General features: G+C 37.6%; 1 protein-coding gene and 2 pseudogenes across 1 annotated transcript; 1 reads left to right on the forward strand and 2 right to left on the reverse strand.

Moving 5' to 3' along the window:
- Positions 1–3884: 3884 nt before the first annotated feature.
- Positions 3885–7235, reverse strand: LOC104423579 (annotated as a pseudogene).
- Positions 7236–7702: 467 nt separating this feature from the next.
- Positions 7703–10549, reverse strand: LOC120288716 (annotated as a pseudogene).
- A 7994-nt stretch (positions 10550–18543) lies between these two features.
- LOC104421885 (protein EARLY RESPONSIVE TO DEHYDRATION 15-like) lies at positions 18544–19887 on the forward strand. Its single transcript, XM_010034026.3, has 3 exons — positions 18544–18720; positions 18854–19196; positions 19541–19887. The coding sequence occupies exons 2-3, from the start codon at positions 18863–18865 to the stop codon at positions 19705–19707; spliced, it is 501 nt and encodes a 166-aa protein (XP_010032328.2). The 5' UTR covers positions 18544–18720; positions 18854–18862; the 3' UTR covers positions 19708–19887.
- Positions 19888–22907: the final 3020 nt, after the last annotated feature.

Raw genomic sequence — 22907 nt, forward strand, 5'->3', positions numbered from 1 at the left:
CCCGACTTTTCAAGTGAGCAGGAAGGTGCTGCAGAGGCGACAATGGTGGTACACTTCTACATTGTACTATACAGAGACAAAACATACAGATAAATTGTGCTTGTACACAAGTAATAAATCTTGATTGTCTGCGCGGCCTAATCGAGTGCTCTTGAGCTGTGATGAAGGAATCCAAATTCATGATTTCGGTACTCATGCGAGCAACCTAACGACATGTGTCCAATGGAGAAGTGATCTCTCCTTCCGAGTGAGTTCAGAATCATGACCTCTTAATAGTTACTATAATCTTTCGAAAAGATTGTTAAATAATTGAGCAAAAATAAGTGATATAGACTCATGAATTTTCAGAATTTTCCGTCATGTATGTAATGCAATGCAATACAATTTGGAAATTGGTTAGTAATCTTAAAAACTTTTGAACTATTCAAGTCATTATCACATAGAGTAATGGCAGTCGACTGACCTTGTTTACGAATATGATGATCAGCAAAGCCTAATCTTCTAAATTAATGTCGTTGACCTAATTGACCAAAAATGTCTACTCCCCTCTCATCCGAAATGCAGCCATCTGATCCATACCAACCACGCTCAACCCTTGATTTGAAAATCATATATCAGGATTATCTCTAGGAGGCCGCAGTGAAGTTTGTTTTGATACGTGTTACTGTCGATATTGAACTCAATCAGACCAAGCCTTTGCTAGTCAGGAGCTCTTTCCATTTCTTCGAAAATTATGAGGACAATCAAAATCCTCTTTCTGTTGAAATGTCAATGGTAGCAAGAAAATTTTTTGGGGGTTCTTATCGCCAATATGACTTTTCTTCCAAATCTGCACGATTATTTGGCAATATCTGAAAATCCGTCCCTGTATTCATCAGTGCTTAATCCCAATTCCATTTCCTTCATTTCGAATGTTGCTTAGCCAAACAATGTTATCTTAGCAACGCCTTTCTGATTTATGGGCCTTTTTTTTGGGGGTCAGTAAAGCTTTCTTTCATTATCAAAATGTCAAAGGTCCAAACAAGGACAATCTAAAGACAGAAGAGCCCATAGGGCTTGCGGAGGAGCACAAAGCTAGTTTTGTCGAAGATGGCCTAGTCTAAGAGATTTGGCAGCCCAGTCGGCCACTCTATTTGCAACCCTAGGACAATGGGCTACAGTAAACCGTGGATGGGCCTCCAAAATTTCCAAACAATCCGAGATAAGTAAACGTTCCTCCCAGTTACAGCTATCTGCGCACTTGCTTATCAGAGTGCTAATCAAATCCAGCTGATCTGAATCAACACAGATCACTTCGAGCGAGACTCTACTGTACTTACTGAACTGGGGAGCTTTGAAATATCCAGATTCTGCTGCTCATATCATTCAACGCGAATCTATACAGTTACATGGGGATTATCAATTTCGTTGCTCCCATTAATAAGATCTGTACAAGCCTCGTTGATTGTTTCGCAGCCAAGTGATTGGAGTTTGATAAGAATTTCCAAATTCGGCTATTTCAAAGGACATGCAACTCCAAAAGAGTTACAACTAGAGGTCATCACTCTCGAATTTTCAGTTGCCCTTCCCACAGTCAATCATTCATTTTGACTTGGCAAAAATACAATTCAAAGTGCCAAAACTTGGCATAATAGGACTCTTAAATGCCAAAAGTTAGAATAGTGACATTTAAATGCCATTTTTTTTTTGAAAAATAAGACACTTAAGTGCCATACCCGATAAATCTTGCTGGAAATCTTACGTGGTAATTTTTTTATATTAATTTTACTCGCCTACATGGCTTGTCGAAGAGTTGACTCAAAGAAATGCAAAAACAACGTCGTTTTGGCGCATATTTGAATTTTAATATAAAAATTAATTAAATTAAATTATAAAAAAATTAAAAAAAATGAAATTAAAAAAAAAACAGGGAGATTGCAAGTGGCGAGGGCCCTCACCAGCAAACTTCTTCTTTTTTTTTTAATTTTTTTCTTAAAAATTTTAAATAAATTTAATTTAAAATTTAATTTAATTAATTTTTATATTGATTATTTATCCACGTCAGCAGCAAAACGACGTCGTTTTTGCTCTTGTCAAGTAACGTTAGCGTACAAAATGACATAGTTTTGCACTTGCCTCATGGGAAAATCGCCACGTTAGTATTTAGCCAGATTTTCTCGCTATTAACACTTAAATAATCAATTTTGCTTGAACTTTGGCGTTTAAGTGTCTCTCCATGCCAAATTTTAACATTCCAGGTGTTTGGCACTCGTTTTGGCTTTATGTCTGCTTACTGGATTTACATATGACTCCATTTATTCAGAAATTGTTCTAGTCTCTTTTGATGCTTTGAAATAAGAAACTATGTAGATTTTCTAATGTCCTGCGTTGCAAGTAGAGTTTGATACACATGAACAGGTTACTCATTCAAGTTCCTTCTTCTCCTTTTGTTTTCTTTTGGGTTGCAGCGTCTTGTATTGTCCACTGAATAAGGCCACGTATGTACAAATTGGTGATCTCAGTGATCTTCCTCTTCTATGCCATTATCCTGTCAAGGTAATTTTCTCTATCATTGAATTGTGCCTTGTATTGTGCCTTATTGACGACTTATCTACCTTCTTCTTGATTAGTCATAGAAATGTAAAATTGGGAGGGGCTCTGGAGAAAATAGTAGAATCAACGAGGGCTGAATAGATAAGCAATTGAAAAAGAAATCACATGGCACATTGTCTAACTCCTTTTGCCAAGAGTTGGTTTAGTCCTCATGATCGACCCACAAAATTCATGGTATAGAGCCCCCAGCGTTCACGCAACAATGTCAAATTTTATTTAGTTAGAGATGATTATGTTGTTGTGATAGAAGAATCAAGAAAACTTCAAAAAATATGTAAAATTCTTTTTACTTTTTGAAATATTTTATAGATGTTACGTTTTATTTAAGTGCGAGTGACTTAATTTAATAAAATCAATCTAGCTATATATATAAACAGCTACAGTCATATGCCCAACGCAACCTCAAGCATTAATGACTGTAGTTGCTTTTAAGGTTTGAAATATTCCTTGTCGAGTCTTCGACTGCATTTGGTTCAGCTTTGGAAATGAGCCCGAGGGAAATGCAAATATCTTTGGCCTAAAGGGCTTTGAGGAAATGCAAACTGCATTTGGTAAAAAAATTCCTTACAAAGCTATTTTGAAGTAAGAGTGTTTGACAAATCTTTTTTTATAAAGGGCTTTTGGATTTCATTTTTCTTTTTTATTAAAAATATTAAACTCTTTGCCGACTCTAGTAAGGTAAGGGTAGATTTGAAATAATGAAAGGTAAAATTGAAAAACTAAAAAAATTATGATAGTAGTTTTGAAAAAAAAAATAGTTTGGAGCCAAATTCTTTTCTTCGGTGAACGTGGATGTATCATCAAGAAGAACCGATCCATTGTAGCCTTGTGGTTATAACTAAAAGACAAGAAATGAATTTCCAGAGTACGTGTGAAGATAATGGAAAGAAAGATTAGTCAATTTAAGGTAACTTGTTTGGTTACATTCATGAAGCCATCGTAGAAACATAGACAGAGGAGGGAGGCACCTATTCGGGGTTCCATGTTGACAGTGGATTCCACCTAGGATTTGATCGTGGTGAAAAGGTTGGAATACGTTTTTGAATAGAAATTAGGGAAAAGTTGGGTAATATAAGTGTTTTATACATGCCATATACATGCAAAATACGTGCAATATACATGTGCGTACATGAACCTTCTTAGTTCTCTCAATGGTCTTAAAACCAAAAATATTTGTTGCTAGAGGAGGTTATTGTAGCAACTGTTGTCAAATGCAATGGGAGACTACATTTGGAGAGGGCCAGATTGTCCTCATTTGGGCTAGTTGAGCTCGAGCAGTTATTCCATATTATCTAGCTCAAAGAATGGTCCAAGTCAATTTCATTGTAGATGCAAGCTCTGCAGTTTGCACATTTTGCTTGTCCTATTGAATGTGAACTTATTTTGACAGATTTGATGAGATAGTATCTTTCTTTCTTTTCTTTTCTTTTTTCCCTCTAAATACAATCAAAATAAAGGAAAATTATTTTTTCATGATTACTCTGGCAATGATTTGGGATTGTGTTTGAGTGTACGTAACAAGTAAAGCCACCATGTTTGTAGTGAAGAGGCCAGCATTCTCGAAGCTAGAGATGAGGTCGGTGAGGTTTGAGGCTGGAAAGAGAAGGCTATCGCTAGAAGTTGCTTGGTTCGCGGTTCTTGCACCTCCTCCTGAGTTTCACGTTCCAGCTTGGCCTTACAAGTTACAAATTTCGACACAATCTTAGATTCTAGAATATATATTAGCTATGACAAATTCGTGAGTAGTACTATGGGTATTGATTTTCTAGAGGGATCTAGAGAGCTTACCATGAGGACAAAATCGCAAGCGATGATGGCCAACAAGTGGGCACAGGAAACAACGCCGAGACACACTTTCCCCATAGCGGCCTTGATGTCATCTATGATCTGGAATCTTGGGCGGAGTTTTAGTTTGGAGCCGCATTCTTCTCTCCGGTGAACGTTAATGTATCATCTCAAAGAACCGATCCATCGCAGCCTTGTGGTTATAGCCAAAATACAAGAAATGAATTTCCAAGATACGTGTGAAGACAATGGAAAGAAAGATTAGTCAATCTAAGGTAACTTGTTTGGTTACATTTACGAAACAATCGATGAAACACAGGTAGAGGAGGGAGGCACCTATTCGGGGTTCCATGTTGACGGCGAATTTCACCTGGGATTTAACTGTGGTGAAGAGGTCGGGACACGTTTTTGTGTAGAAATTATGGAAAAGCTGTGTAATATAAATGTTTTATACGTGCCATATATGTGCCATATACGTGCAAATACGTGCGATATACGTGCGATATACGTGCAATATACGTGTGTGTATATGAATCTTAGTTCTCTCAAGGATTCTAAAACCAAAAAATATTTGTTGCTGGAGGAGGTTATTGTAGTAACTGTTGTTGAACGCAATGGGAGACTACAAGTCGAGAGGGGCTAGATTGTCCTCTTCCAGACCAACTGAGTTCGAGCAATTATTCTACCTTATCCAACTAAAGGAATGGTCCAGGTGAGTCTCATTGTAGATGTGAGCTCTGCAGTTTGCACATTTTGCTTGTCCTATTGAGTGTCGATTTGTTTTGACATATTTGATGAGACAATATTTTTCTTTATTTTCTTTTTTGCCCCCTCAAAGTATAATCAAAATAAAGGAATTTTTTTTTTCATGATTACAATGGCGGTGATCTGGGGTTCTATTTGAGCGTACGTAATAGGTAAAGCTACCATGTCTGTAGTGGAGAGGCTAGCATTTTCGAAGCTAGAGATGAGGTCAGTGAGGTTTGAGGTTGGAGAGGGAAGGTTACCGTTGGAAGCTGCTTGGCTCGTGGTTCTTGTATCTCTCCTCCCGAGTTTCACGTTCTAGCTTGGCCCTTGAAGGTGCAAATTTTGACACAATCTTAGTTAGATTCTAGAATATACATTAGCTATGGTAAATTCGTGAGTAGTACCATGGGTATTGATTTTCTAAAGGAATTCGAAGGGCTTATCATGATGACAGAATCGCAAGCAGTGATGGCCAACAAGTGGGAACAATAAATAATGCAAAGGCACACTTTCCCCCACAATGGCCTTGATGTCGTCTATGACCTAGAATCTTGGGCGGAGTTTTAGTTTGGAGCCGCATTCTTTTCTCCGGTGAACATTGACGTATCATTGAGAAGAATCGATCCATTATAGCCTTGTGGTTATAGCCGAAAGACAAGAAATGAATTTCTAGGATACATGTCAAGATAATAGAAAGAAATATTAGTCAATCTAAGGTAGCTTGTTTGGTTACTTTCACGAAACAATCGTAGAAATACAGGCAGAGGAGGGAGGCACTTATTTGTCCAAGTTGACGACGGATTCCACCTAGGATTTGACCACGGTGAAAAGGTTGAGACACGTTTTTGAATAGAAATTAGGAAAAAAAACTAGGCAATATAAGTGTTTTATACGTGTCATATACATGCAAAATATGTGCGATATACGTGTGCGTACATGAACCTTCTTAATTCTCTCAATGGTTCTAAAACCAAAAAATATTTGTTACTAGAAGAGGTTATTGTACTAATTGTTGTCGAACACAATGGGAGACTGCAAGTATATAGGAGCCAAATTGTCCTCCTTCGGGCCAGCTGAGCTCGGGTAGTTATTCTACCTTATCCAGAGTATGTGTGAAGATAATGGAAAGAAAGATTAGTCAATTTAAGGTAGCTTATTTGGTTACATTCACAAAGCAATCGTAGAAACATAGGCAGAGGAGGGAGGCATGTATTCGGGGTTCCATGTTGACGATGGATTCCACCTATGATTTGACCGCGATGAAAAGGTCGAGACACGATTTTGAATAGATTGGAGAAAAGCTGGGTAATATAAGTGTTTTATACGTGCCACATACGTGCAAAATACGTGCCATATACGTGCAATATACGTGTGCATACATGAACCTTCTTAGTTCTCTCAATGGTCATAAAACCAAAAAATATTTGTTGCTAGAGGAGGTTATTGTAGTAACTGTTGTCGAACGCAATGGGAGACTACATCTGAAGAGGGGCCAGATTGTCCTCCTTTAGGCTAGCTGAGCTCGAATAGTTATTCCACCTTATCCAGCTCAAGGAATGGTCCAGGTCAATCTCATTGTAGATGCAAGCTCTGCAGTTTGCACATTTTGCTTGTCCTATTAAATGTGAACTTGTTTTGACAGATTTGATGAGATAATATCTTTCTTTTCTTTTCTTTTTCCCTCTAAATACAATCAAAATAAAGGAAAATTCTTTTTTCATGATTGTTTTGGCAATAATTTGGGATTGTGTGTGAGTATACATAATAGGTAAAGCCACCATGTTTGTAGTGAAGATGCCAACATTCTCGAAGCTAGGGATGAGGTCGGTGAGGTTTGAGGCTGGAGAGGGAAGGCTACCGCTAGAAGTTGCTTGGTTCACGGTTCTTGCACCTCTCCTCCTAAGTTTCACGTTCCAGCTTGGGCTTACAAGCTGCAAATTTCGACACAATTTTAGATTCTAGAATATACATAACTATGACAAATTCGTGAATAATACCATGGATATTGATTTTCTGGAGGGATCTAGAGAGCTTATCATGAGGACAGAATCGCAAGCGATGATGGCCAACAAGTGGGCACAGGAAACAACGCCGAGGCACACTTTCCCCATAGCGGCCTTGATGTCATCTATGATCTGAAATCTTGGGCGGAGTTTTAGTTTGGAGCTGCATTCTTTTCTCCGGTGAACGTCAACGTATCATCGAGAAGAATCGATCCATCCAGCCTTGTGGTTATAGCCGAAATACAATAAATTAATTTCCAAGATACGTGTGAAGACAATGGAAAGAAAGATTAGTCAATCTAAGGTAGCTTGTTTGGTTACATTTACGAAACAATCGCAGAAACACAGATAGAGGGGGAGGCACCTATTCGGGGTTCCATATTGACAGCGAATTCCACCTAGGATTTAATTGCGGTGAAGAGGTCGGGACACGTTTTTTAGTAGAAATTATGGAAAAGCCATGCAATATAAGTGTTTTATACGTGCCATATATGTGCCATTACGTGCAATATACGTGTGTGTATATGAATCTTCTTAGTTCTCTTAATGGTTCTAAAACCAAAAGATATTTGTTGCTAGATGAGGTTATTGTAGTAACTATTGTCGAACGCAATGGGAGACTACAAGTTGAGAGGGACCAGATTGTGCTCCTCCGGGCCAATTGAGTTCAGGCAATTATTCTACCTTATCCAGCTAAAGGAATGGTCCAAGTGAGTCTCATTATAGATGTGAGCTCTACAATTTGCACATTTTGCTTGTCCTATTGAGTGTGAATCTGTTTTGACATATTTGATGAGACAATATTTTTCTTTCTTTTCTTTTTTGCCCCCTCAAAGTATAATCAAAATAAAGAAAAATTATTTTTTCATGATTACAATGGCGGTGATCTAGGGTTGTGTTTGATTGTACGTAACATGTAAAGCCACCATGTCTATAGTAGAGATGCTAGCATTTTTGAAGTTAGAAATGAGGTCAGTGAGGTTTGAGGTTGGAGAGGGAAGGCTACCGCTGGAAGTTGCTTGGCCCGTGGTTCTTGCATCTCTCCTCTTGAGTTTCACGTTCCAGCTTGGCTCTCGAAGGTGCAAATTTTGACACAATCTTAATTAGATTCTAGAATATACATTAGTTATGGCAAATTCGCGAGTAGTACAATGGGTATTGATTTTCTAAAGGAATTTGGAGGGCTTACCATGATGACAGAGTCGCAAGCGGTGATGGCCAACAAGTGGGCACAGGAAATAACGCCAAGGCACACTTTTCCCATAGCGGCTTTGATGTCGTCTATGACCTAGAATCTTGGGCAGAGTTTTAGTTTGTTGCCGCATTCTTTTCTCCGGTGAATGTCAACGTATCATCGAGAAGAATCAATCCATTGTTGCCTTGTGATTATAGCCGAAAGACAAGAAATGAATTTCTAGGATACGTGTAAAGATAATGGAAAGAAAGATTAGTCAATCTAAGGTAGCTTGTTTGGTTACTTTCACGAAGCAATTGTAGAAACACAGGCAGATGAGGGAGGCACTTATTCGTCCATGTTGACGACGGATTCCACCTAGGATTTGACCGCGGTGAAAAGGTCGGAGCACATTTTTGAATAGAAATTAGGGAAAAACTGGACAATATAAGTGTTTTATTCGTGCCATATCCGTGTAAAATACGTGCCATATACGTGCAATATACGTGTGCGTACATGAACCTTCTTAGTTCTCTCAATGGTCCTAAAACCAAAAAATATTTGTTGCTAGAGGAGGTTATTGTACTAACTATTGTCGAACACAATAGAATGTTGCAAGTGGATAGGAGCCAGATTGTCTTCCTTTGGGCCAGCTGAGCTTGGGTAGTTATTCTACCTTATCCAGCTAAAGGAATGGTCCAAGTCAGTCTCATTGTAGATGCAAGCTCTGTAGTTTGCACATTTTGCTTGTCCTTTTGAATGTGAACTTGTTTTGATAGATTTGATGAGATAATATATTTCTTTTCTTTTCTTTTCTTTTTATTTTTCCCTTCAAGTACAATCAAATAAAGGAAAATTCATTTTTCATGATTACTCTGGCGATGATCTAGAATTGTGTTTGAGTGTATGTAATAGGTTAAACCACCATGTTTGTAGTGGAGAGCCAGCATTTTCAAAGCGAGAGATGAGGTTGATGAGGTTTGAGGTTGGAGAGGAAAGGCTACCGTTGGAAGCTGCTTGGCCGTGGTTCTTGCATCTCTCCTCCTGAGTTTCACATTCCAGCTTGGCTCTCGAATGTGCAAATTTTGTCACAATCTTAGTTAGATTCTATAATATACATTAGTTATGACAAATTCGCGAGTAGTATCATGGGTATTGATTTTCTAGAGGAATTCGGAGGACTTACCATGATGACAGAGTCGCAAGCAGTGATGGCCAACAAGTGAGCACAGGAAATAACGCCAAGGCACACGTCCCCATAATGGCCTTGACGTCGTCTATGACCTAGAATTTTGGGCGGAGTTTTAGTTTTGAGCTGCATTCTTTTCTCCGGTGAACGTTGACGTATCATCGAGAAGAACCGATCCATTGTAGTCTTGTGATTATAGCCGAAAGACAAGAAATGAATTTTTAGGATATGTGTGAAGATAATGAAAAGAAACATTAGTCAATCTAAGGTAGCATGATTGGTTACATTCATGGAGTAATTGCAGAAAAACAGGCGGAGGAGAGAGGCAACTATTCGCGGTTCCATGTTGATAGTGAATTTCATCTAGGATTTGACCGCAGTGAAGAGGTCGGGACACATTTTTTAGTAGAAATTAGGGAAAATCTGGGCAATATAAGTGTTTTACATGTGCCATATTATACGTGCAATATACATGCGCGTACACGAACTTCTTAGTTCTCTCAATGGTCCTAAAACCAAAAAATATTTGTCGTTTTCTTGATGTTTCCTCACATTTTTTTATGAAACATTCTCTTAAAAATATTCTAACAATGTTTTCCGTGATGTTAGTGGACGCTATTTGAATCGTCCATTTTCTATTCATGTCAGCATTTCGTATAAAAGTTATTATGTCAGCAATAGTGTCCCAACCCATGATAAACTAAAATTTTAGTTGCCTCCCATTTTTGATATAATCAACATTCTATTTTTTTATGTATATTTTTTTATTAAATAAAGGGATATGTGTATGATACAACCTAATCCACTAATTACTCTATTTCATCCAAATACTATGTATAATATACTTATATTACGTATGATCTCATCTTATAATATCTCAGGTTCTAATGAAACTATTTTGATGAAATTTAACTGTCTCAATTCTTGGGCAATCATACCAAAAACTCGAGTTTAATATCTTTTTTCGCATAGAAAAAGCCTTATTACAAGTAGGATAAATGTCATCACGTATAAAGCACTTCACTTAACCATACCCAGGCGATATTGGATTCGGTCCATTCTTGCCCCCATGATATCCTAGCCCAGCCGATCACTTCTGTTCTCATCGGACCGAGTCGTTATATTTTGTAAGAATTTAAACTTCTGATTATGGTCTCCTAAAATGTGACTGCATATGATTATATAGCCAGGATCAATCTTGGTGGTAAAGTCAGTGTTGGATGATACCGACTTTGGCAATGTGGACGTCATCTTTGATGTCAGAGACATAGCTATACCGTCGGCTTCTTAGTGGAGTGAGATTTCTTCTTCCAACCTCATCAGCCCTTTCGCTTCCTGAGTTTCCTACATGATCGCAATCGGGAACCATGAAAGGTAACTATCTTGGGTCGATATGCATCCCTTCTTGCCCATAATAGAAGGCTCGGTAAATAACTGAACCAACATGATTAGCAGCTTGTGATAACTCTATAAAAATAGAGTTATTTTATCTATTTTAGGCAACAATTAATGCATTATCTATGAGAAATATTTGAATTTCCTTCTGATTATTTAAATTTTCCTTGTTTATGCAGAATAATGAGATATGGAGAAGATAAGGAAAAGAAGGGCAATTATCAGGAATTCAAATAAAAGTAGCGATGGAAGATTGATATCAAATCAGGAAATTCTTGATTTTGTTCCTAATGTTATCTACAAGTAGATATTTTAGATTTCCTATAAATAGGAAGAGACAGCAGCTAGGGTTTAGGGGGTTAGATCGTTTTCCATTGTTCTGAGAGTTTTTCAAGTATTTTGAAGTGAAGACAAAAGTAGTGATAGAATTCTTGTCCTTTGATTCAAGATGCTGGGTTTGATCTATATTTCTATTTTTATTTATTATTCTACTATGTTCTAATTTTCTTTTGTTAGGGCTACGATGTAGCCTAACCATGATGATATGAATTTCATGATTTTTATGTTTTACAATTGATTTCATTCATGTGAGTTATATATTATTGTGTTTACTGCTTTTGAGTGACCGCCACCACTTGAATGATCGATGTGCATGTTTGAGACGAGAGGTGATAATATGCAATTGCTCATTATAATATATAACCATGAATTAAACGTGGATAGAAATATACCGCGTTATTTGTGTAGCTTTCGGTGATAAGGTGATCCAAAAGACTCATTGTAAACCGAGAATATTCATAGTTTTTAATGCACTCATGTTTATTTAATTCATATAGAGATATAGTGGATTAATAAGCTGAGTAGTTTTGCTATACCTAGAGATAGGATAGTAAATAGATTAAGAAATTCTGCTATCACATGTTTGATATCGTTCTTGTATTCACAACAATCTGAAATTCATATATAGTGGTTATGGTGAAATCGGATGCTCTAACATATTTATCTGATCGATTTACTGCATTTAGTCTACAAATTTCGTTTTTAATTCATTCTTAATTATATTTTGATTTGTTAGATAAATTTTAGAATTAGTCTATTTTAGTATTTAATTGGTTTATTAATCATCGATCTCCATGGGACGATACTTTATCTCATCATTATATTACTTGTTCGATACGTGCACTTGCGTTTAGAATTTCACGAACAAGTTTTTGGTGCCGTTGCCGGGGATCGAACCCGGGTCACCCGCGTGACAGGCGGGAATACTCACCACTATACCATTAATTTTTGCGATTCTTAGGAAAATTTAAATTTTATTTAAACTTGCAGTTGAGGTGTGAGTTAATCTTAATTCTGATTATGTTGATCCACTTACTGAGCACTAAAAGTCCTTACTTTTTGAATTATGTGTAAATCTAGAAAACATTCATGTGAAATATGTGATTTTCTTAGATTTCACCAAAATCTTAGAATTTGTTTGATTTTCTCTTGAGGCGAAATCCTAAGCTAAATCTAATTGAGAAAATGATATAGGCAGTTTTTGGATCGATTGAGCCTTTCAAGCCAACCCTATTTATTTATCCCTAGTTACCCGTTGAGCCTTAATTATTACCCAATTTTTCATTGGCACCCATATATGTTTAGCCTAGCCGTGATCAAATTATATCTTTATCCCATGCCCTATGAACACGTTGATTTTCTTTTGGGATAAAAAAAAAAATTATTTGAGCTTGATAGAAATTTGGGAGGAATGATGGAGTAAAAAGAAGAAAAAAAAAGTGATTGCAGTGGTAGTTTGGGGTGTATTGTCAAAAAAAAAATTGCTTTTATGGTTCCCTATCCAACTTTCAATTGAGTGAGCCATTTGGATACTCAATGGGTTGGAAATTTTTACGTCATATTTGGAGGGACTTTGGGAGAAACTCCACCATAAAGCAATTCAAAAAAAAAAAAAGAGAAAAGGAAAGAAAAAAAAAAAAAGAAAAAAAGAAGAAGAAAAAAAGAATGATGATATATGGCAGCAGAAAAATTATCTTGAAGGAGTGAAATTGGACAGTGACATTGGCTCTAATTAGATCCTCGAAATCAACGTGTTGATGGGTGATTTGAGCTTAAAATTCCCGTTATCTCACCTTTAGCCCAGCCTTACATTACAACCCGAGAAAAGTCCTATTGATTTTTTATTGGATAATTAGCTTACATTAGTGGAGAGAGGAATGAAAAGCAAACCTATGAGATTTGGTCATAATTATTGAGAATTTTTGAGAGGTTGCATGTTAATGTGAATTTATGTGGATTGCATATAATTCGAAAAAGATGAGGACTCTCACACACACACTTGGATCATATAGTTAGAATTGGTCTTAACTTATAAATCGATTTCAATGTTTGGATGAAATTTGTGTTTTTCTTTGAATTGTGAATTTGAGCAATTATGGAAAGATGTCATGGAGGAGGTTGTTAGCTTGAGTATGTGTTATGTCTTGATTTTGCTCGAGGACTAGCAAAATGTTAAGTTTGGGGGTTTGATAACTCTATAAAAATAGAGTTATTTTATCTATTTTAGGCAACAATTAATGCATTATCTATGAGAAAATATTTGAATTTCCTTCTGATTATTTAAATTTTCCTTGTTTATGCAGAATAATGAGATATGGAGAAGATAAGGAAAAGAAGGGCAATTATCAGGAATTCAAATAAAAGCAGCGATGGAAGATGGATATCAAATCAGGAAATTCTTGATTTTGTTCCCTAATGTTATCTACAAGTAGATATTTTAGATTTCCTATAAATAGGAAGAGACAGCAGCTAGGGTTTAGGGGGTTAGATCGTTTCCATTGTTCTAAGAGTTTTTCAAGTATTTTGAAGTGAAGACAAAAGTAGTGATAGAATTCTTGTCCTTTGATTCAAGATGCTGGGTTTGATCTATATTTCTATTTTTATTTATTATTCTACTATGTTCTAATTTTCTTTTGTTAGGCTACGATGTAGCCTAACCATGATGATATGAATTTCATGATTTTTATGTTTTACAATTGATTTCATTCATGTGAGTTATATATTATTGTGTTTACTTGCTTTTGAGTGACTGGCCACCACTTGAATGATCGATGTGCATGTTTGAGACTGAGAGGTGATAATATGCAATTGCTCATTATAATATATAACCATGAATTAAACGTGGATAGAAATATACCGCGTTATTTGTGTAGCTTTCGGTGATAAGGTGATCCAAAAGACTCATTGTAAACCGAGAATATTCATAATTTTTAATGCACTCATGTTTATTTAATTCACATAGAGATATAGTGAATTAATAAGCTGAGTAGTTTTGCTATACCTAGAGATAGGATAGTAAATAGATTAAGAAATTCTGCTATCACATGTTTGATATCGTTCTTGTATTCACAACAATCTGAAATTCATATATAGTGATTATGGTGAAATCGGATGCTCTAACATATTTATCTGATCGATTTACTGCATTTAGTCTACAAATTTTGTTTTTAATTCATTCTTAATTATATTTTGATTTGTTAGATAAATTTTAGAATTAGTCTATTTTAGTATTTAATTGGTTTATTAATCATCGATCTCCATGGGACGATACTTTATCTCATCATTATATTACTTGTTCGATACGTGCACTTGCGTTTAGAATTTCACGAACAGCTTGTGTCAAAGATGATTTCTAATTTTCATTTACATGAAGAGATTATGGGGGCTTGGGATCGGTGTACTTAACTCAATACTTTGAGGGGAATGTAGCATGGCTTATGAGACATACTTTCTAATGCCAACTGCAGTGAAGGACAACCTGTGGTATTCCATAGAACAAGATAATGTTCATTTCACTGTGATTTCAACCGAACACGACTGGTCCGAGAATCTAGAGCAGTTAAGGGCAATCGAGGTGAACCCTTTTGGTTTTATATTTTCATGTTGATGTAATATTTGAGATTTTTTTACTAGGTCAAAGAAGAGGTGGTGGGACCCAATTTAAATAAAGAAAGAAAAATAAAACAAAAAGGGGAAGAGATAAAAAGGAAAAGAAAGCCCACGTTCGGGCAGAAGATTAGGCAGAAGAAAAGAGGAGAAAAGAAGAAAGGAAAGGGGTTTTGGCATGTGCACGCCATGGATGCCTTGTCAAGCCGACTCGACTCCATAACGCAGCGCCCGGTAAGAGATTAGGCCCCTCGTTTGTCCAATTGAAGTCATTTTTGGGTTTAGGGCTCAAATTCAGAATTTTTGGAAAATTGAGCGGCGAAGTCTGATTTTGGAGTTGTTGAGCTGTGTATTTTTGTAAGAATGATAGTTTAGGGTGTTGTGGAGCCGTGGGATTTTACGGATCGTGATTTGAGATTATGGTTTGTCTGAAACAAAATTTCAAAGTTTCCCGTGCGCAATGAATTTCCAGCAAATTTGGGCCCATATTTTGTCATTTTTTGGCTTTATTTTAGGACGGTCAAGTTGGAATTCTTGTAATATGTTTGAAAGGCTTTCTATTGATTATAAGTTCATTCAGATCGGGGTTCAAAGGAAAAAGTTAAGGTGTGATCAAGTTTTGCGCTTAAACTCCATGTTGCAAACGGCTTGAACAATCGCTTTGATTATGCAATTTGTTAGCACATATGAGTCCTTTTGTTAGAGTTAAGGCACAGTTTAGTTGTTTCGTAGTTGAGATGGAGTTTATTTTGATTTTAACTTTATTCATCGGTTATTTGATAGAGTCGTGAGTTCGACAATGCGAGTATTATTTATTGTTTGGTCAGGGGCATATCTAGGTGAGTGGTGCTATATTTTCTATGAATTTATAAATTCATGTCTTGAAAGAGATAAAAAAAAAAAAAATTGAGTATCATATGAGCAATTGAAGCATGTTTGTTGCATAAAAGTCTGGATCAGGCAATTACTACCCATTAATATTTGAGAATGATTTGAGAATGGTTTTACGAAAGGTATCATGAAATGGTACATCACTTTATGAATTGGTTTATGGAATGAGTTATATGATGATTTGAGAAACGTTTTATGAAGGATGTTACAAAAGATTATATATAAATATATATATATATATATATATATATCTATATTGATTTGTGAATTTAATTTATGAAATGATATGAGAAATGCTTTACGAAAAAGTATTTCTATTAGATGAATTAAGTTATGAAAGGTTATATGGTTGGTTTATGGAATGCATTGTGGATTATGATATTAATTATGGATTGAATTTCTATATATTGGAGGATGTGGATTTGGTGCTCAATATCGCTGTGAGCTCGTGGTGGGGCTAGTGGCTATGCATACTGGGTTTATGATATCCTTCCGGGCGAGCCACTAGCTTTGTAGGTAGAGACATTGCCAAGGGGGGAATCTTGGTCACCTTGTCACAAGGCGTTGTGTCGTGACCATGGTTAGGTATTAAGCAAAAGATTAGTCAATGGATAAACCACCGACGTGTGTTTTGATATGAGATGGATCAATGGATAGACCATTGATTTTTGGTAGATATTAATTTATGGACTTGACCATTGATATTTGAATTATGATGGTGGATTTAAATGCTTTTGACTTGTATAAAGTTTTGTTGAAATAAATGATTCGTACTTGATTTAATATGTATATATAATTAGTTGGATTATGATTTTTCGATAGTGCTCTATACTTATATATATAAATAGTGGCTGTTCGATATGCTTAAAAGAGATATGTACTACTCATTGAATGTCCTCTATTTCCAAATTCAGGTCCCTCAATTAGGGACTAATAGAATGAGAACGATATCAATGGGGACTTTTGGGAGTTAAATTCGAATGGTTAGAGCCCACGTCCTTCGGGTGAAAGGATGGTCGTGTTACCCCCATCCCTGTAGGAGTTGGGGTGTGAGTTGATAAGCTGACATTTTTACGTCATGGGCATGTCATGTTGTCAGTCAATGGATGAAAGGGGACATGGCTTCGGTCGACTGATTTGAAACTCCTCGGTTAGTTTTCACGGGGAAATTACATTTGCTTCTCGGTGATCGTGAGTTTCACCACTTGATTTTGCATGCTCTCAAACTAAAACATTTCTCAAGACAACAGGGATCAAGTGTAAGGGTTGCTGCTTGCAGGCACAGGCCCATGAGCACTTCTGGGTCCGGAGGAGGTGCTGGCCATCGGTTTCTTGATGCTGCAGAGCCGTTGCTATCGGACAAAATGGCAACCTCCTATTTCTTAATTTGGTTCGGGTGTCGAATGATTTGCTGATCTGTGAAATTACTCTTCGCGCATTTGATATCACGGGTTGATCTAGTTCTCTTTGGCCACGTTCATAGCTATGAAAGAACATGCTTAGTTTACCAAAATTGGTGCCAAGCCATGCCAAAGAAAGATCAAAGCGGGTCGATACTTATGATCACAGCAATTATAGTGCACCCATGCAACTGGTTATTGGTCTGGCCAGGTTCAGTCTGGATTGGATCAGGTTAGATTGTGTCCTCCCTCAAACCCGATGTAGATAGTAAACCAATATAGCTTGTTGTCTAAATCTACACAATTTGGAAAATCTGTCCTTGTATTCGTCAGTGCTTCCTGCTAAATTGCGATTCCAATTCCTACATTTACATTGGTTGAATTGAATCCTATTAGCTAAACAGTGGCATTTTAATAACAGCTTTCTGATTTATGGGCTTAGAAATATCTAGACTGCGAAGATTCTTTAGCATACTGCATAACACTGTCAAATTCTCCGTTGCCCTTCCCATGATCATCATTCCTTTCAGCTTTCCGAATGCTGATTCCATCCCTTTACGATAAATGACTCCATTCATTGAGAAACTATTCTGATCTCTTGTGATATTGTGAAATCATAAACTATGTACCGTTTTTTGATATCTTGCACTGCAAGTGGAGTTTGGGACACAGAGCAGCTAGATGCTACTGCATTCATAACGATTATGTGTATGTGCTTGTTAATTATAGTATGTGAATGTCGATGCGAGGAAGGTGGAAGACATCTTTGGCATCTGCGATAACCCGACTTTTTTGAATTGAGCGGCAAGGTGCTACAGCCGGCAATAAGCTGCCATATTTTCACAATCATGCACTTCTACATTGTACTTTACAGAGTCAAACATTACAGATAATTCTTGGTTGCCTGTGTGGCTTGAAGCTTGATCAAATGCTTTCATCCGTCATGAAAGATTACAGCTTCTTGACTTTAGTAGTCATGTGAGCAACCTAACAAGATGTGTCCAAAGAAAAAGTGATTTCTCCTTCTGAGCAAGTTTAGAACCCTGAATTCATAAAGGCTAACGTAATATTTTTCAAAGGTCATTAAATATTCATGTATAATCAATGATTTCAACTAACGAATTTTTTTTAATAATTTGGTCATGAATGCAATGCAAAGCGATAATATTCAGGAAATCGCATAGCATTCTTAAAGGTTTTTTGAATTATTTAAAGTCCCTATCAATAATGAGTAATGTCACTCGACCGACCATGGTCATGAATATAGATGATCAGCAAAAGCATAATCTTTTAAATTAATGTCGTTGACCCGATTGACCGAAATATCTCCCTGCTTTCATCCGAAAAGCAGCCGTCCGATCCATACCCGCCACGGTCAACCGTCGATTCAAAAACCGTCAAGCCGCGACACATCACTCCATACCTCCGGTTCAGCAGCCCCGAACCAAGCAGGCTCGGATACCTTTGCTGCTCTCTCTCTGTCTCTCTCTCTCCTTATCCATTCTCTCTCTTCATCAGTCGTCACTACCTTTGCTGCTCATTCGAATAGCCTCGCATGGGTTGATCCTGATCAGCGTTCGAAGATCCAGTTCGATCGAGGTGAGCAAAAAGCACCGATCTTTTCTTCCTGGGTCGTCACCGATCTCCACGACTTCGCGAGATTTCGCAGCTTCTGACCGTTTCTTGCTTGGTTTGTTCGCTTGTTCGTTTGCTTCGTTCGATGGGGGCGTAGAGCGAGGAGATGGCGTTGGTGTCCGGGATGAGGTCGAGCTTGAACCCGAAGGCGCAGCCGTTCATCCCGATGTTTTACCGGCAGGTGGAGGATTTCTCGCCTGCGTGGTGGGAGCTCGTCAATGCATCGTCTTGGTATCGCGATTACTGGCTGAGCCAACGTGAGGACGACGATTTCGGAGATATTGATGATGATGACGACGACGACGACGACGACGATACGATGCCGGGGATGATCGATGATGGGTTCGCGTTCGTGTATGAGCTGGATGGTATTGATGAGAGGGCTGGTGGGGGATCGGATCCAGTGGGTGTTGGTGAAGGAGTGAGGAAACTGCTCAATGGTAACGATTCTCTGTGGTGCATCGATTAATTGGTGAAGCGAAATCGTCGAATCAAAGTTGTGATTTTTGCGTTGTTTTGCGTAAGATATGAAATTGAAGAGGAAATAGAGACGAAAACACATCTTGTAGTCTCAAATAAATGGAGGGTCTTGCTTGTCTGCTGCTCCTTGTATAAATCAGTAGCTGTATCTCTGTTGCTTTTCAATGTTTGATGAAAGAAGAGATTTTTCCTTGGTTGTATGTTTTAGTGAAGCCTTTAGACATGGTTCTGGAAACTGTTGTTGGAGTAAAGGGTTTCTGAGTTCTGAAGCTGGTTTCTTGATCTTTCTATTTATGGGTAACAGGTGCGCAAATCGATGCTAAAGCTCTGCTGAAGGACCTGAGCATACCAAAGCCACCCAAGGACAGAGGGCCCAAATCACCAGTAATGGGGTGTCCAAAGTTCAGCAAGAAATCAGTTCAGAATGTGAGAGTCAAGTGCGCTCCTCGACGCATTCATCAGCCTCGCTGAACGAGTGATGATCGAGTAAACTAGTGGAATCTGTTTGGTCTTTAGTCTTCAGTACATGACGAGGTTTCGAATGCTTGTAGCTTCTGGTTCCTGTAATGCTTTTGGCTTTTGTAGTTTTATCAAGGCTTTCTCAGGGTGTAAAAATTGAATAATTAATAAAACATTATCTTTGCAGTATTATGAAGCGTTTGTGAATTTATGGGGTATTACAGATCGCACATAAATTTTCAAAAGATTCCCCAACATTAAATAGGATATAGAGATGCCGAGTTTCATGTTAAAGGGCCTATGGTATCCTGTCAAACTAAATGTAGAATAGTTGAAACTTTTAAGTTAAAGAAATAAAGCGGCTGTTGGATTAGGTGAGGCAAAGAGTATGCCAAATACCTTCACCATATTGAAATGATACTCGGTCAAATAAAGGGGTGGTTAATGTAAACGAAAAGAGACTGACCAATTTTTTTTTTTTTTTTTTACTGACCAAAAAAAAATTAAACAAAAAGAGAAGAAACAGATTGATTATCACAATATGGAACTGAGGAAGCTGAAGGTGGCATACTAAGTTCATATAACAACATCCTCAACCAAAAGCAACTCACTAGTCACATGAGCCATGGCTTGATATTATGCTTCTGCACTTGATTGAGACACCACCTATTATTTCTTGCTTTTCCAACTCACAAGGTTGCCTCCCAAGAACAAATAGTAGCCAAAAGTTGATCTTCTATCAATAGGGCATCCAACCCAATCAGCATTAGGGTAGCCAGTGACGTAAAGATGTCCATGATTCTAAATAGAATTCCTTTTCGCGATGCTCCCTTCAAGTATTTAACAACACATAGCACTATCTCCCAATGTGTAGTGCGAGGAGCACTCATAAGTTGGCTAACCACCCTAATAGCAAAACAAATATCTAGTTGGGTGACAATTAAATAGTTGAGCTTATCCATTAACCTCCAATACTTGCTTAGATCATGTAGTAAGTCTCCATGTTCTGCATCAAGTTTCACATTAGGATCCATTGGAGTATCAACAAGCTTAGCTCCAAGAAAATCAACCTCACTAAGGATATCCAGAACATATTTCTATTGTGATAATGAGATACCATCACATATGCCACCTTAATGCCCAAGAAATACCGTAGACAACCCACATCTTTTGTACTGAATTCTATCTATAAAAACTATTTTAACTTTTGTATGCCCACAAAATCACTACCGGTGATAATAGTTATTGTCCACATACACAACTAGGAGAATACATCTCGCAGAAGAAGTGGAACTGAACATAGAATGATCCACGGTACGATGTTGTAAACCAAACCAAGTAACTACATCACTGAAACGACCAAACCAGACATGAGGGCACTATTTCAACCTATATTATGCCTCACGCAAGTGACAAACACTAGTAGACTCCCCTTGAGCAACAAACCCCGGGGGTTGCTCCATATATACCTCATCTGCCGAGTTGTCGTGAAGGAAGGTATTCTTGACATCAAGTTGATGGAGAGTCCAATCATATGGAACATCAAGAGAAATGAAAATACAAACAAAAGGTATCTTTGCGAAGAGAGAAAACTTATCATCATAATCAACTCCATAAATTTGAGTGTAACCTTGTGCAACTAGATGCGTCTTTAGACACTCAACAGAACCATTCGGTTGAAACTTCATTGTGAATACCCAACGACACCCCACAACCTATTTGCTAGCAAGTAATAGTGTAAGGTGCCATGTCCTATTATCCTATAGTGCTTGCATTTCATCCTCCATAGCCCGCCGTCAACCTGGATGAGCAAGGGCCATTGCAACAGTACTTGGCACAAACACAGCAAATAAAGACGCAATAGACGAGGAATTGTAGAGAGACAATCATAAAATAAAAACTGAGAAAGAGGGTGACGGGTATATGTATAAGAAGACAAAAGAGTATAGGGGTAAATCGGGAATTAGGTTGATCGATGCAAGAATGTGTACCTTTGCGTAATGCAATGGGAATATCAATCAGCGGGAATTGGTGGATTAGAGGTTGAGGCATTAATTGATGGAGAATCATGTACATCCAATGTGGGTGACAACTGTACTACCTCACGTTGAACCAAATGACACCGTTGATAAGTCTTGTCGGTGAACTAAAAATCGGGTGACCCTCCAAATATACTTGGCAAGGGGATAGGTGGTAGAGAGGCTATGGCTAAGGACAATGTAATTTCGAAAGGAGTCACCAATTGGGTAGCAGAGGAGTAATATGATTGATTCTCGAAAAAGGATACATCCGCCAAGACATACAATTGCCAACCAACCAAACTATGACACTTGTACCTTTTTTGAGTTTGATAATACCCAAGAAGCACACATTTGTCAGCCCATGGATCGAGCTTCATGACTAGGGGCAAGTCGATGCACACAACAAACACAGCCAAACACACTGAGTGGTAAAGAAAAAAGTGGACCTATAGGATGGAGAGTAGAGAAAGGTATGCCCCCATGAAGCATAGAGAATGGGACGCGATTTATGAGATAGTATGCTATAAGAATAGTATGCCCCCAGAATGGTTTAGGGAGGTTTATATGGAAAAGGAGACAATGAGCAACATCCAAGAGATGATGATTTTCTTGTTTTGCCACCCCATTCTGCTAGGGAGTGTAGGGACAAGAGGTTTGATGTAAAATCCCATGAGATATATGAAATGATTGAAAACCAAAGGATATAGCCATATATTCTTTGGCATTATCGGAGTGCAAACATTTAATAGAAACATGATACTGATTAAGAATCTCAAAGTAAAACATATGAAAGCCACGTCACGCGGCAATAATATCCACAAATGTAACAAAGTGCATATAACCAAACATATCATTGACATGACATGGTCCCCAAACATCAGAATGAACTATGGTCCCCAAACATCAGAATGAACTAACTTAGAAGGACTTGACACACAACTTTGGACACGGGAAGGAAAAGATACCCAATGATGTTTGCCAAACTGGTAAGCATCCTACTAGATACGTCTCATGAACAATGAAACAGGAGAAAAATGACAAAGTATGTCAGGTGGTAGATCATACAACAATGCATCCTAAAGAAGTCAGAAGTGGTGCTCTTTTGAACGGCAATATCAATAAGGTCTTTATTTGGATAGTACAGCCCATTGGAGTCATGCCCTCCACCAATCATCCATTCCGTCCTCAGAT

Source organism: Eucalyptus grandis, chromosome 10, assembly GCF_016545825.1.
Source record: "Eucalyptus grandis isolate ANBG69807.140 chromosome 10, ASM1654582v1, whole genome shotgun sequence".
NCBI lineage: Eukaryota > Viridiplantae > Streptophyta > Magnoliopsida > Myrtales > Myrtaceae > Eucalyptus > Eucalyptus grandis.

What these genes read in the sequence shown, in the direction of transcription:
- LOC104421885 (XM_010034026.3), top strand. Translation starts at nt 18,863, where the DNA reads ATGGCGTTGGTGTCCGGGATGAGGTCGAGCTTGAACCCGAAGGCGCAG. An exon ending in AGTGAGGAAACTGCTCAATG is followed by an intron (nt 19,197 to 19,540) that starts GTAACGATTCTC and finishes TATGGGTAACAG; the next exon opens with GTGCGCAAATCGATGCTAAA.